The sequence below is a fragment of the Tursiops truncatus genome, chromosome 1, assembly GCF_011762595.2.
Source record: "Tursiops truncatus isolate mTurTru1 chromosome 1, mTurTru1.mat.Y, whole genome shotgun sequence".
Taxonomy (NCBI): domain Eukaryota; kingdom Metazoa; phylum Chordata; class Mammalia; order Artiodactyla; family Delphinidae; genus Tursiops; species Tursiops truncatus.
Window position 1 is genome coordinate 54343834 of NC_047034.1, and position 13322 is coordinate 54357155.

Here is a 13322-nt window from a genome sequence, read left to right on the forward strand (position 1 = left end):
GTATTTATCAAAGAACAAAGAGCCTGGGAAGCATATTAGCTCATTAACTAGAAATATAATAGTTTCTATAGCATGTTCTTAGTTTTTCCATCTAGGTTTAAATATCTAAAACACAACATCCATACCTTGGACACCCCCGTAACACCTGACAGCCCTCTGCACATAAGAAGTTAATGAATGAATTAAAAAGGAAGATCTGAGGGCAATTAGGGGAGCATGGGGTGCTTGAGAGGAAGGAGGAATGGGTGAAGGGGAAGGGGCTGATGGAATCAGAAAGGGAGAAAGGAAAGAGGTCCTCACTCACTTCATTATTTTGTATAGTGCAGCAGCAGACATGCATCCTGGGTGAAACTATAGGAGACGGTTCTCTGCTCTTCCATCCTGCAGTTCCTCTTACCTTTACCTGATATTTTCCTGTACTGTTTCAGCCATGGACAATCCTGTGGATCTGACTGCTACCAACATCACTCCAACAGGAGCTCTGCTGCAGTGGAAGGCACCAGTGAGTGAAGTGGAGAACTACGTCGTTGTTCTCACACACTTTGCAGGTGGGTGTCTGCGGTTCTAGGCATCAGGGGAGAACGGCGGGGATTGGGGCTGAAGGCTAGTGTGAAAGTAAAAAAAACCAAAACATTTTATCCATCTGAGAGAAAACTGGAAATTTTCCTGCCTTAATTTCACCATAAAGCCCTCAAGATAGCCCCCACACTCTGTGAACTGTATCAACTATGAGAATTGAGAAAGCCGAATCTAAAAGGTATAAGAAGGGTATGTAACCAAGAGGAAAACAAAAACAGAAACAGCACTTGGAAGACAAAACTCAGAACTTGCCCCAAAATGCTGCAGGCGAGAAAGCTGACTTTTCTAGATATTTAAAGAGCGAACAAAACACTAAAGGACCAGCCGTGGTAACAGGTGACAAAGGATTCAGAACTACTAAGCTCTTCTGTTGCTTTGATCTTCTCTACTCATATCCATCCCAAAAGGTTGAGCCAACATGAAATCCTGAGTTGCAACGTCTTCTTCACCTTACTTGTTCACATTAACACTATTTGAAGTTGCACAGAGAAGCACAAAGCAAAATAATGTTGAGTAATTCAAGTTCTGAAGCCAAGGAAAATTATTTCCCTGCCTAAATTATACATGTGCTCACAGAATATTGTGGGTTATAGGCAGGAATCCAGAGAACAAAGATACCAGAAAAGAGAAGGCAGGCAGATGTCTTAATTTTCAAAAATGACAGATTAAGTCAATTCTGTAAGCTGAAAAGTAAACTGATTTTCAAAGCTTGGGGAAGTAAAAACCAAAACAGACTATTAAATAAGCTGGAAGGGAATCAGTGATTACTACATACCAGCACAGGTTCACTAAGTATGAGTTTCACCAAAACCACTTTATGTCCTTTTTTTTTAATTGGCAAGTCTGAGAGCACATTAGTATCTCAGCAAGGCATTAAAAAGACCCACTCACCACTTAGATGGAAAAACACATGGTGGACCACATTTGGAGTTACATAGCTGATTGAATGATTGACCCTCCTCAGAGAATGAATATCATTACTATGGATACATCCTAACCTCCCTGTGTGCATGCAAAAGCCGCTTCAATCCCTACCACTCCTCCTTGCACATTATGACCCTGCATTTCTTAATTCTCACCTGCCTTCTCAAACCACCGTGCACATGCTCTTGCCTCTACCAGGAAATGCTCTCCCTACTTATCTGCCTAGTAAACCCATCCTTTAAGCCTTAGTTTCAACACTATCTCCATTATTCCCCTAAGGCAGTCATATTCACCTGCTCACAGATACGAAGCACAGAGCTCCATCATAGCCATTAATTTCCATTCAGTCAACAACTACTTTTGCTGCCCTCCCATGTGCCATGCACTCTCTAAGGCTATAATGATTCAGAGACCAAATATGAGTTCTTGTCTTTGCAGAACTCACTGCTGGTGATGATGGAGACAAGTAAAGAGTTACAACCCAACGTGGGCAGTGTCATGATTTGGGCAAGCACAGAACACCAGTGTGCCACCTCTGATGGGCCACTGTGATTTGGGGTGAAGGTGTTGAGGGGAAGAAAGAAGGCAGATCTTAGATAAAGTTAAAGACAAAGAGAATAGGAGAAGAAGTGGCGTTCCAAGAAAAACAGTACCCTGTATGGAGGGAGAGAGTGGGGAGTTTGAGGAAGTGTTGTAGTTGATGCGGCCGGGGAGCTGACGGTTGGCAGCATATGCAAAGGAAGATATTAAAGAAATAGAGCCATTATGTGAGCTCTTCCAAAAGGCAAAACTGTGATCAATAGAAGCCAAATTCACATATATTTTAATAAACTGAAACAGTGGCCCAAAACTCAGTCAACAAGGCAAAATGCAGTAGAAATGAATGCAAAGCTCTTCCCATGGGTGCAAAAAATCAACTAAAACCAACTACACAAGGTAAGGCTGGGGAGTGGGTTATAAACAAGATCTCTGATGAATAATCATCTCAGCATGTGATAACAATATCCCATGACTGTCTCAAAACCTATGGGTTAATATACATAACTGGCACAAGTAGAAGCAGAGACTGACCCTGTTTCTTTCATTGTCAGTACAATGAAAACCGACAATGTACTGACGTTACAATGTATTGTAATGAAACAATCTCAATGATTGTTTTCAATTCTCTTCTGAGTTTTGTATTTCAGCAGGGACACTGATAGACTGCTACTCGTTTAGAGAAAGGTAGCCAGGATTGTGACAGTTTTAGAATCATCACATACATATAATGGGGACTGGGGGCTGAATTTTCTCAGTCTAGAAGAGAGAAGACTTGACTAGGAAGGGTGGGGGGCAGGAAGAGGTCAGGTAGACAAAGGATTTGGTTTATCCTTGTAACTCCAGAGACCCGAGTAGAAGTTATACAAAAGACAATTTGGCCTCCAAATAATTTCTCAATTAAGATGCAAAACAAGAAGAGAGGGGAGCTTTGTATGGAATAAAATGCTAAGCTCAATAACCTCGAAAAGATTTTTTCCAAAATTCTCTAATATTGCATCTTTATGAAATGCCTTTGGATTTGATAGGTGTTTCCTAAGTTGAAGAACCTTATTCATTCCTTATCCATAACCGTCTGATTTCAGTTGCTGGAGAGACCATCCTGGTTGATGGAGACCGTGAGGAATTCCAGCTTGTTGACCTGCTTCCTAGGACCCACTATACCGTCACTATGTATGCCGCCAGTGGGCCTCTCACCAGTGGCACGATCAGCACCAACTTCTCTACCCGTGAGTACATGGTCAGCTACATATCTAGTATCCTGAGAGGCTTTTATTGATCCTGAAAATGATCAGTTTCCATGTGCTCAACTAGATTATAGTCTATAGGTTTTGGACAATGCAGCTGTGAGCTATCCTTATTTTAGTTAACTGCTGCCCAAATGCCAGTGAAAGTGAGTTGCAGCTCTCTTCCTGGGTCTGGCTGACAGCAGTACAACCAGGCCAACAGAGGCCAGTACTGAGAATGCATCTGGCCCGGAAAAATCTGATAGATATTAAAGAGCTTAATATTGGGGAGGGAGTTGCTGGGTATGGTCATGGCCAGGAGAACAGTAGACAAAGGTATAGATGTGGGAATGTTATATGTTCAAGAGTGAACTCACAGACATGCAGGTTTAACAAGGTCATGGTTTCAGACCTAGAGGGTCAGATCGGAAGATATCACATCTAGGCCCGGAGGGTCAGGTGAGGGAAGGGGGAATAGCTGCAGGAACGATCATGACACGACGATTACCTTCTGACCCAGGAGTGCCCTTTAGGCTCCTGTCCAAGCTAGAACTGGGGTTAGCATGTGAGCAGCCCAGAGACCACACAGGTAGACAGACTGATCTACGTGCCTGGAATCAAAGAGAAAGGAGACAGACGGGCAGGCACTACTGGCATTTTCTCCTCTCTTCAGTCCTGGACGCTCCTGCCAATCTGACAGCAAGTGAAGTCACCAGACAAAGTGCCCTGATCTCCTGGCAGCCTCCCAGAGCAGAGACTGAGAATTACATCTTGACCTACAAATCCACCGATGGAAGCCGCAAGGTGAGATTTTTTCTGGAAAGGGGAAAGACCGTTGCTGTCCAGCAATCCGCAAGGGAACAAGCTAGGTTTGCCACTACGGATACCCAGCGTGCTGTTGAGGAAAGAGCCCTCATCTGCAAGCCAGCGATCTGGGTGCTAGTCTTGCCTCCACTACTACTCTCCATACACGTTGAGGCAAAGCACTCAACCTCTCTGAGCCTCCGTTCCTTCTCTAGGTAATGGGGGCATCTACCCTGCAACTTCACTTAGTTGTGGTGATGCGACCAATATGACGACGCACCAGCTTCCAAGGCAATATAAGGACACAGTATTGGAACGGTTTTTCACTGACAGGGCCAAGCAACCATGAGCTGGATACCAAACTGGACAGTCTCCTATGCCTCTAGATAAGCATGATAAAGGCTACATCTATATGGCCCGCAGTAGAGATGACAAATTTCGGTTTTAGGTGACCAGTTGAAACAGTTCACCTAGAGCACTGGTTGTCAAGTTTTTGTTAACAGTGGAATCCTTTTTAAAAGTGAAATCATATTCAGAAGCCAAATACAGAGAATAGAGCTAGACTGTTGGATGTGGAAGAGGGAAGCCTAGGTTCCTGCATCTCAGGGCTCCAGGAGGCCCTGTGCAATCCGAAAACCACTGGGTTCAATAATGCCGGGCCTAAGTTTCTCCCAATGTGCATCCGTGAGATAGGAGCTGGCCTCAGTCTCACGTAGGAGCTGTTTTCCCTGCTTATTGGAACGGTTTCCTTCTTACATAATGTGGGATGGAGAGGATAAAAATGGCCACTGCAATACCGACCTTGGGGTCTGAACTTCCCTTCTCCACTGCCCTCCATGGTGACCCCTCTGCTCACCCCTTTCCACCTCCCTCCTCCGCTTATCCCACAGGAGCTGATTGTGGATGCGGAGGACACGTGGATCCGACTGGAGGGCCTGTCTGAGAGCACAGACTACACGGTGCTCCTGCAGGCAGCCCAGGACACCGAGCGGAGCAGCATCACCTCCACCGCCTTCACCACAGGTGAGAGATTTCCTGCTGCCCTGATGCCTTCTCCTCCCCTGGGTGGTGTCTGGCTCCTCGGCTGCCCCTGCTGAGACTTGGCCAGGGAGGAGCCCATCAGAGAAACTCAACTGCCTCTTCCGGCAAAGGAAAATAATTATTCCCTCCACTCCTGCCTTCCAAGGCCCTGCCAGGAACCTCTCACTACCAAGGCAACCACAGGAGCCAGCAGTGCAAAGTCCTGGTCCACCTGCACCAACTAAATGCACCAAGTAAGAGAGCAGGCTCCTGTTTAGATTTTCTGCAAGGGTCTTTCCAGCACAGTTTGTCCTTCCCTCCTTCCTTCCTCTGCTGCCTGTAATCAGATTCACCTAGTAAAAGTCACAGGAGTAAAGCCCCAATATTAAAACTGTGGTTCTTCTCCACACACAAAGCACTTTTGCATTTCTATGGTCTCAACTCATCCTTATAACAACTGGTGAGAAGGGCCTTATTATCCTCATTTCATCTCAGATGATGAAACTCAGGTGCATGGAGATCAAATAACTTACATGGTAGTAAGTGGCTGGGTCAGAACTTGAACCAAGGTCTTCTCCTTCTAAATCCAGCATTCTTCCTGCCTTCCCTCATTTAAGTATCAGCAGAAGATACTGGAAATGCCCTTAAGGGATAAGGTTGTCCTAATGTGTATAACAGGAAATTAACTAACACCTGACCTTTGAGAGCTACCTGACAGGCACTGCTGTTCTAACTGCATTACGTGTACTATTTAATTCTCATGATAGCCTGTGAGGTATGTTCTAGTATCCTTATTTACAGATGAGGAAATTGGGCCACAGAGAGGTGAGGTAACTCACCTAAGATCCCATAGCTCTCAAGTAGGAGACCTGGGATTGACCCCCAGTTGTTCTGCCTCTGGGGTCTGTGCTGTTAGCAACCCTTTCTAACACTTCCCACGGTACCTCTCTACAGTCTGTAATGTGGGACTGCCCAGTCCAGACCTTGAATTCTCTCCGCCTCCCATGTTCGGAGGGGGTTGGCTCTACACAGTGTGGGGCAAGTGTAGGCATGTTCCTTACCCCTAGACACACTTCTGCCTGCCGTCTTAGAGCACCAGGGTGATTGGATTCCTGTCCACACCCCAGAGCCCATCCTCCCATCACCAGAGAGAAGTGACAGAAATTCCCCCATCCCTACCCAGGTGCCTCCCCGCCTAGACTTGTTCTGAATAACAAAGCAGGACACTGGATCAAATACATTAAAACATCGCTAGTGATTCTTTAGGGTAGTGAGATTATGAGTGAGTCCCCTTTTTCTTTCTGTTTTATACTTTTCAATATCTTGCAAAGTGTCGACAATGAGCACATTAATCAGAAAAATAATTTTTAATTAAAAAATAAAAATAAACCTTGCTCACACAACTAAGAAATGAATCCAAGATGGGTCCTTGACAGGTGGAATTTGGAGGACACTTGATCTCTTTTATGGGCTGACGTCGGTTACGCTCACACTCCATGACCTTTCTAGGGGTATCTTATCTCAGAACCAAGGCATCACCCTCTTCTTGGTCAAGCTCTTCCCTGCACATTCACAGGTTAATTAAAGGGTCCTCTAGGCTTTCCTTTCCTAAGCCAACACTCTAAGACCCATGGATTGGAGCTTTTTCACTGAATTAAAATTTTCCTTCCCCTAAAACAAATACAGATGACAGAAACATAAACAGAGCCCCTGATCTGCATATTTATTAGGTCTAAACTAATCATTTCATCCCAAAAATGCATGGGTTTCAAGGCTTGCTCAGTGTAGTATGAGCTTTCAATTCCCATCCTGGTAACGCCACAGCTAGTGGTTGTGAGCAGGACGGCAATATGCCTGAGGTTTCTGCAGTATCTTGCAGTTGTGCCTTGCTCCAGGTCTGCCTGGGCTGTAAAATATGCCAGCTTCTGTGCCCACCGCTGGCCTCTCTTAGACGAAGCTGCCTCCAGCGGGTGTGCAATAGTTAGAATCCCAAATCCAGCTGGGGGCCCAGCAAGATCCAATAAACAGAGGGTTGACAGTTCGTGGAAATTTGGGGAAGAGCCCAGGGGAGTGGCTTTGTTCGGAGGACAGCACAGGGGGACCATCAGGATGTATTTAGATATTTCTTCGTTTGTTTGTATGAGACTTCAACTGACACTGGGCGACTGCAGCATGACCAATACCCCTCGGAAAGGAGAACACTGAAGAGCCCACTTGCCTGTACCCTCAATGTAAGTTACTGCCTGAGTTGCTCCAAGCAGTTTGGGGAATCAGTTGCCCCAAGCAGTTTGGGGAAGGACTTGCTACTACAACTACAGTGGTACATGGCAAAGATGGGTCCACGTTTAGAAGTTTTCACAGAGTTTTACTGCAAAGCTCAACTTTAAATCTCAATCACTGATGCATACCAAACCCTGCTGGCTTTGTCTTGGAAATTTATCAGAACCCCCTGAACTGACCAGTTACAGAATGAAAAGTTCACGGACAGAAGTAATGCATGTGACATCACCTTGCACAAAGCCTGGCACACAGCAGACATAATAAATGGTGGTTGAGTGGAATAGTTAAATCCCAGCTGCAGAGCACAGAAGAGGGGTTTCTGGTTAAAGAAAGCTCTAGGAGGAGAGGATTCTCAGTATCCTTCAAAGGGAAAACACAGGCAAAAAGCTACTGCCTGCAGAGTATGATGCCCAGCGTCCCTCTGATTGCAGGCTTTTTCTGCCACCCCACATGCAAATTTCCCTGAATAAATTACACAAAGCCTACAGAGTCATTTGCGTGTCAATATTAATGAGTCCTCATTGCCTGTGCCACGCCCTCCCCCTTTTCTACCCCCATCCTCCAATTGCCCCACCAAAAAAGCAAATTTTATTAAAGAAGAAGAGAGTACAAGGGTACCAGCTTCCTAAGTATGGGGGTGGAGATGTCCTCAAGAAGAGGATTGGGGTTTACTTGATAGGTGGCATGAGCTAGACTCCTTTACAAGGAGTCTGGGTAAAGAGAGGCCTCCGGCACCTGAGCGCCCAGGTGCTTCTCATCCCAGAACTCCCCTGTCTGCCCGTATATCTCCTGAGATGCCCCGAGAGTGGGCTTCCTCTGGGAAGAGAGGTTGGGGCAGCAGTGCCTCAGGTCTGATTCTGCTCTTCTCTGAACACCCCCAACACTCAGCACATCCCAAACCATCCTCTTCCTGCCCCTCCATCAGGACCAGCACTTATTCCCTTCACACCTCTGAAGCCACATAGTGTACCCTGCAAGCTCCATCTGCAGGATCCTGTCACTTGCTTAAAAGAGAGAGAGAGAGAGAGACAGAGAGAGAGAGAGAGAGGAAAAGAGAAAGAAACAAAAACAAAGAGCAGAGTATCTGCCCTTACTCGAAAGATTGGAGGCCTGCTGGCCTGAACCCCATGAATCACTCCTGCTGGGCAAGAGGGCTGAGGAACACCAGAGCATCCTATGTTATGGCAAACCAGGGCTGATGGATTTAGAGGCTAATTTCATTCTAATAACTGGCATCCTTTCTGACTTCACTGACAGTACCTGAGCTTTCCACTCATCAGCATCCTATTCTTAGGACAGGCTGATCTCAGCTGATCTTTCTAAGCATTTTTATGTTGTGTCTTAGGGAACAAAAGAGCTTAAAGCTGGACCCCAAAGTGGCCTCCATCCATTGACAAGCCCTCATCTTGTCCTGGGTGGGCCAAGTAAAGAGACTCATTTCAAGTAGATGCCTACTTAAGGGTCTAGAAAAAAGTTGAGATGTTACAAAAAATAAAATAAAAATAAAAGAGAGAGAGACAAAAGGGAAGAACTGGCTCCCACAAAACCTCAAAAAACTCCTTTGATCAAGATGTCTCCCCTTGTTGCATTCCTGCCATATAACATAAGCCCATTTCATTTTTTCCATCATGTTAATAGCTTCCTGTCCTCTTGTCTCTGCTGTTTGCACAAGACTCTGGGGGGAATTAAATACAAGTAGTATGGAAGAGAAAAAAAAATATGGACGCATTATTTATAATTTACTGTCGCCTGAAATTTCATTCAAGGTCTACTTGTCTTTTAGAAACATGAATATAAATGAGGAAACAAATATTCCCCACAGAGCAACAGGGACTTTGTGAAATGATCTTCTGAGAAGCCAATTTCGTTGTCTATTTTAATACTATAAGAAGCAAACAAGGCGCTCACTAAAGCTTGTCCTCCGAGACAGTGAACACAATAAAACTGGTTGTCTTGACCTTGAGGTCAAGCGAAGACAATCATTTTCGGAAGCCCCCAGAGATGGGTAATGAGAAGTTTTCTTTATTGCCTGTGCTTCCGTCCCTGCTCTTCCAAAGTCAGGCTGAGCTGCTCTCTGGGGCTTTTAAGGAAAACTCCGGGAGTGTACTCTAACACAAGCTTCAGTTTTTGAGGTTGTGAAAATTAAGGAAAATGGGCAAACCCTAGGTTCTGGAACAATAGGTGGTGGACCATGCAAGTCCACATAGTTATCAGTGGGCAAGGAAAGCCTGATGACCACTGTTCATTGCAATCTACTCCTCTATATGCCACACTTCCCCGCACCAGAGTAGGGAACTGAAGGGGCTTCTCTCCGCTCCACTACTTAGAAACAGCTCTGAGTAGAGCTGAGTAAACAGCTCTGAGTAAACTTCACTGAGACAAGCAAAGCCCTAAAAGGAGAGGCCCACCTTCTCCTTTGTCCATCAGGGTTCCTGTGCTAGATAAGTATTAGCTATTATTATTTGAACTTTTGAAGTCTTTCTTAAAAAAATCTTTCCCTTGCCTGTAGGACACAAACATATTTTTCTATATATCCTTCTACTAACTTACTGGATTTATTTGTATATCTAGTCTATTTTGTACACAGTACTAAGTAGGGATACAGTGAGCCAATTTCCCCAGCATCTTCTACTGAATAGTCCATCTATTCTCCACTGATTTGTGGTGCTGTATTGTATATTAAATTCCCATATATACATGGCTCTGTCTCTGGACTCTGAACTCCTATTCTATTCCATGCTCTATTTATCTGTTCTTTTGCCAACACTACATTGTGCTTTTTTTAGCCTCCCCCAACGTTTAATGTTTTTGACATCATATTCTACATCTTTTTGTTTTGTGTATCCCTTAACTACTTATTGTGAATATAGGTGACTTTACTACTTTTGTCTTTTAAACTTCCTACTAGCTTTATAAGTGGTTGATCTACTACCTTTACTGTATGTTTGCCTTTACCAGGGAGATTTTTCCTTTCGTAATTTTCATGTTTCTAATAATGGTCTTTTCCTTTCCACTTAAAGAAGTCTCTTAACATGTCCTGTAATGCCAGTTTAGTTGTGCTGAACTCTTTTAGCTTTTGTTTGTCCATAAAATTCTTGATCTCTCCTTCAAATCAGTAAGATAGGCCTGCTGGGTAGACTATGGTTGTAGGTTCTTTCCTTTTATCACTTTGAATATATCATGCTACACCCTCTGGCCTGAAAAGCTTCTACTGAAAAGTCAGCTGAAAGTCTCATGGGAGTCCCCTTGTATGAAACTAGTTGCTTTTCACTTGCTGCTTTTAAAATTCTTTCTCTTTAATTTTTGCCATTTGAATTATAAAGTGTCCTGATGTGGACCTTTGGGCTCATCTTGTTTGGGACCCTGTCCTTCCTGAACTTGGATGTCTCGTTCCTTTCCCAGGTTAGGAAAGTTTTCAGCTATTATTTCTTCAACTAAATTCTTTGCCCTCTTTTCTCTCTCTTCTCCTTCTGGGACCCCAATAACGTGAATGTTAGTACACTTAATGTCATTCCAGAGGTCTCTTTAACTATCCTCATTTTCTTAAGTTATTTTTCTTTTTTCTGTTCAGCTTGGGCAATTTCCACTACTCTGTCTTCCAGTTCTCTGATCTGTTCCTCTGTATCGTCTAATCCACTGTTGATTTCTTTTAGTTTTTGTGTTTTGTTTAATTCAGTTATTGTATTCTTTGGTTCTCTTTGGGTCTTCTTTATATTTTCTAACTCTTTGTCAAACTCCTCACTATATTCATTCATTCTTCTCCTGAGTTCAACCATCGTTATGATTGTTACCTTGAAGTCTACTGGGTAGATTGCTTATCTCCACTTTGTTTAGTTCTTTTGAGGTTTTGTGTTGTTCTTTCATTGGAACATATTCCTATGTCTTCTCATTTTGCCTCATTCTCTATTTTTATTTCTACATATTAAGTAGGTCAGTTATGTTTCCCCATCTCGGATTGGTAGCCTTATGTAGGAGACGTCCTATGGGGCCCAGCAGCACACTGCTCTCTGGTCACCAGAGCTATATATTCTAGAAGTTCCCCCTACGTGGGCTGTGTGGGCCCTTCTGTTGTGGCAGGGCTGACTATTGTGGGTGTGCTCGTAGGTGGGACTGGCCTCTGGCCTGGCTGGCTGCCTGGCCCTGACCCATGTGGCGGTTGCTGGCCCATGGTGGACAGGGCCAGGTTCTGGCGAGGCTAGCTGTGTAGTCCAGGGGATCCAAGGCTAGTGCCAGACCACTAGTGGGAAGGTAAGCCCCTGGTGCTAATAGGCTAGAAGGAGGATCCCAAAGTGGCACTTGCCAGCACCAGTGTCCTTGCTGTAGGACAAGCTCCCCAAAATGCCTGCCACCAACATCTATGTCCCCAGGGGGCATCCCAGTTGCCTCCTGCCTCTTTGGGAGGCTCTCCAAGAAAAGCAAGTGGGTCTGATCCAGGCTTCGTTCAAATTCCTGCCTCTGCACTGGGACTCACTTGCCACTATCTCCCCCCCATCGCAGACCCTGGCCTCAACTAGGATGGTCAGGAAAGGCCTCTCTTTGAGCTGAGACATTTCAGCCAGGAGTTGCAAGATGAGAGTGAATCACACAAGAAAAGCATTCCAAGCCTAGAGAAGAGTAATTACTACAACTCGAGGGAGGAATAACTTTGCCATGTTCAACAGATTAAAAGAAAGCCAGGAAACTGGTTCAAGATGGCGGAGTAGAAGGACGTGCTCTCAGTCCCTCTTGTGAGAGCAGTGAAATCACAACTAACTGCTGAACAATCATCTACAGGAAGACACTGGAACTCACCACAAAAGATACTCCACATCCAAAGACAAAGGAGAAGCCACAATGAGATGGTAGGAGGGGTGCAATCACAATAAAATCAAATCCCATAACTGCTGGGTGGGTGACTCACAAACTGGAGAACAATTTTACCACAGAAGTCCACCCACTGGATTGAAGGTTCTGAGCCCCACGTCAGGCTTCCCAATCTTGGGTTCTGGCAATGGGAGGAGGAATTCCCAGAGAACCAGACTTTGAAGGCTAGCGGGATTTGCTTGCATGACTTAGACTGGACCAGGGGAAACAAAGACTCCACTCCTGGAGGGCACACTCAAAGTACTGTGCACATCAGGACCAAGGGGGAAGGAGCAGTGACCCCATAGGAGACTGAACCATATCTACCAGCTAGTGTTGGAGGGTCTCCTGCAGAAGCAGGGGGTGGCTGTGGCTCACCACAGGGACAAGGACACTGGCAGCAGAAGCTCTGGGAAGAACTCCTTGGCATGAGCCCTCCTGGAGTCCGCCATTAGTCCCACCAAAGAGCCTGTAGCTTCCAGTGGTGGGTCACCTCAGGCCAAACAACCAACAGGGAGGGAACTCAGCCCCACCCATCAGCAGACAAGCAGATTAAAGTTTTACTGAGTTCTGCCCACCACAGCAACAGCCAGCTCTACCCACCACCAGTCCCTCCCATCAGGAAGCTTGCATAAGCCTCTTAAATAGCCTCATCCACCAGAGGGCAGACAGCAGAAGCAAGAAGAACTACAATTCTGCAGTCTGTGGAATGAAAGCCACATTCACAGAAATATAGACAAGACGAAAAGGCAGAGGACGATGTACTAGATGAAGGAGCAAGATAAAACCCCAGAAAAAAAGAACTAAATGAAGTGGAGGTAGGCAGCCTTCCAGAAAATGAATTCAGAATAATGATAGTGAAGATGATCCAGGACATCGGAAAAAGAATGGAGGCAAAGATCGAGAAGATGCAAGAAATGTTTAACAAAGACCTAGAAGAATTAAAGAAGAAACACCTAGAAGAATTAAACAACAAACAAACAGAGATGAACAATACAATAAATTAAATGAAAAATACACTAGAAGGAATCAATAGCAGAATAACTGAGGCAGAAGAACAGATAAATGACCTAGAAGACAGACTGATGGAATTCACTGCAGCAGAACAAA

The 13322-nt window shown here is 44.9% G+C and overlaps 1 protein-coding gene and 1 long non-coding RNA gene across 3 annotated transcripts in view; one reads left to right on the top strand and one right to left on the bottom strand.

Moving 5' to 3' along the window:
* Nucleotides 1-13322, bottom strand: part of LOC109552916 (uncharacterized) — a 371016-nt gene that overhangs the window by 201374 nt on the left and 156320 nt on the right. The gene's annotated exons all lie outside the window — the stretch shown is intronic.
* TNR (tenascin R) overlaps nt 1-13322 on the top strand; it is an 83062-nt gene that overhangs the window by 46557 nt on the left and 23183 nt on the right. Inside the window, exons 13-16 of the mRNA XM_019952114.3 lie at nt 429-548; nt 3126-3269; nt 3940-4070; nt 4961-5093. Coding sequence (XP_019807673.2) covers nt 429-548; nt 3126-3269; nt 3940-4070; nt 4961-5093 — 528 coding nt within the window. The remainder of the gene's footprint in view (nt 1-428; nt 549-3125; nt 3270-3939; nt 4071-4960; nt 5094-13322) is intronic.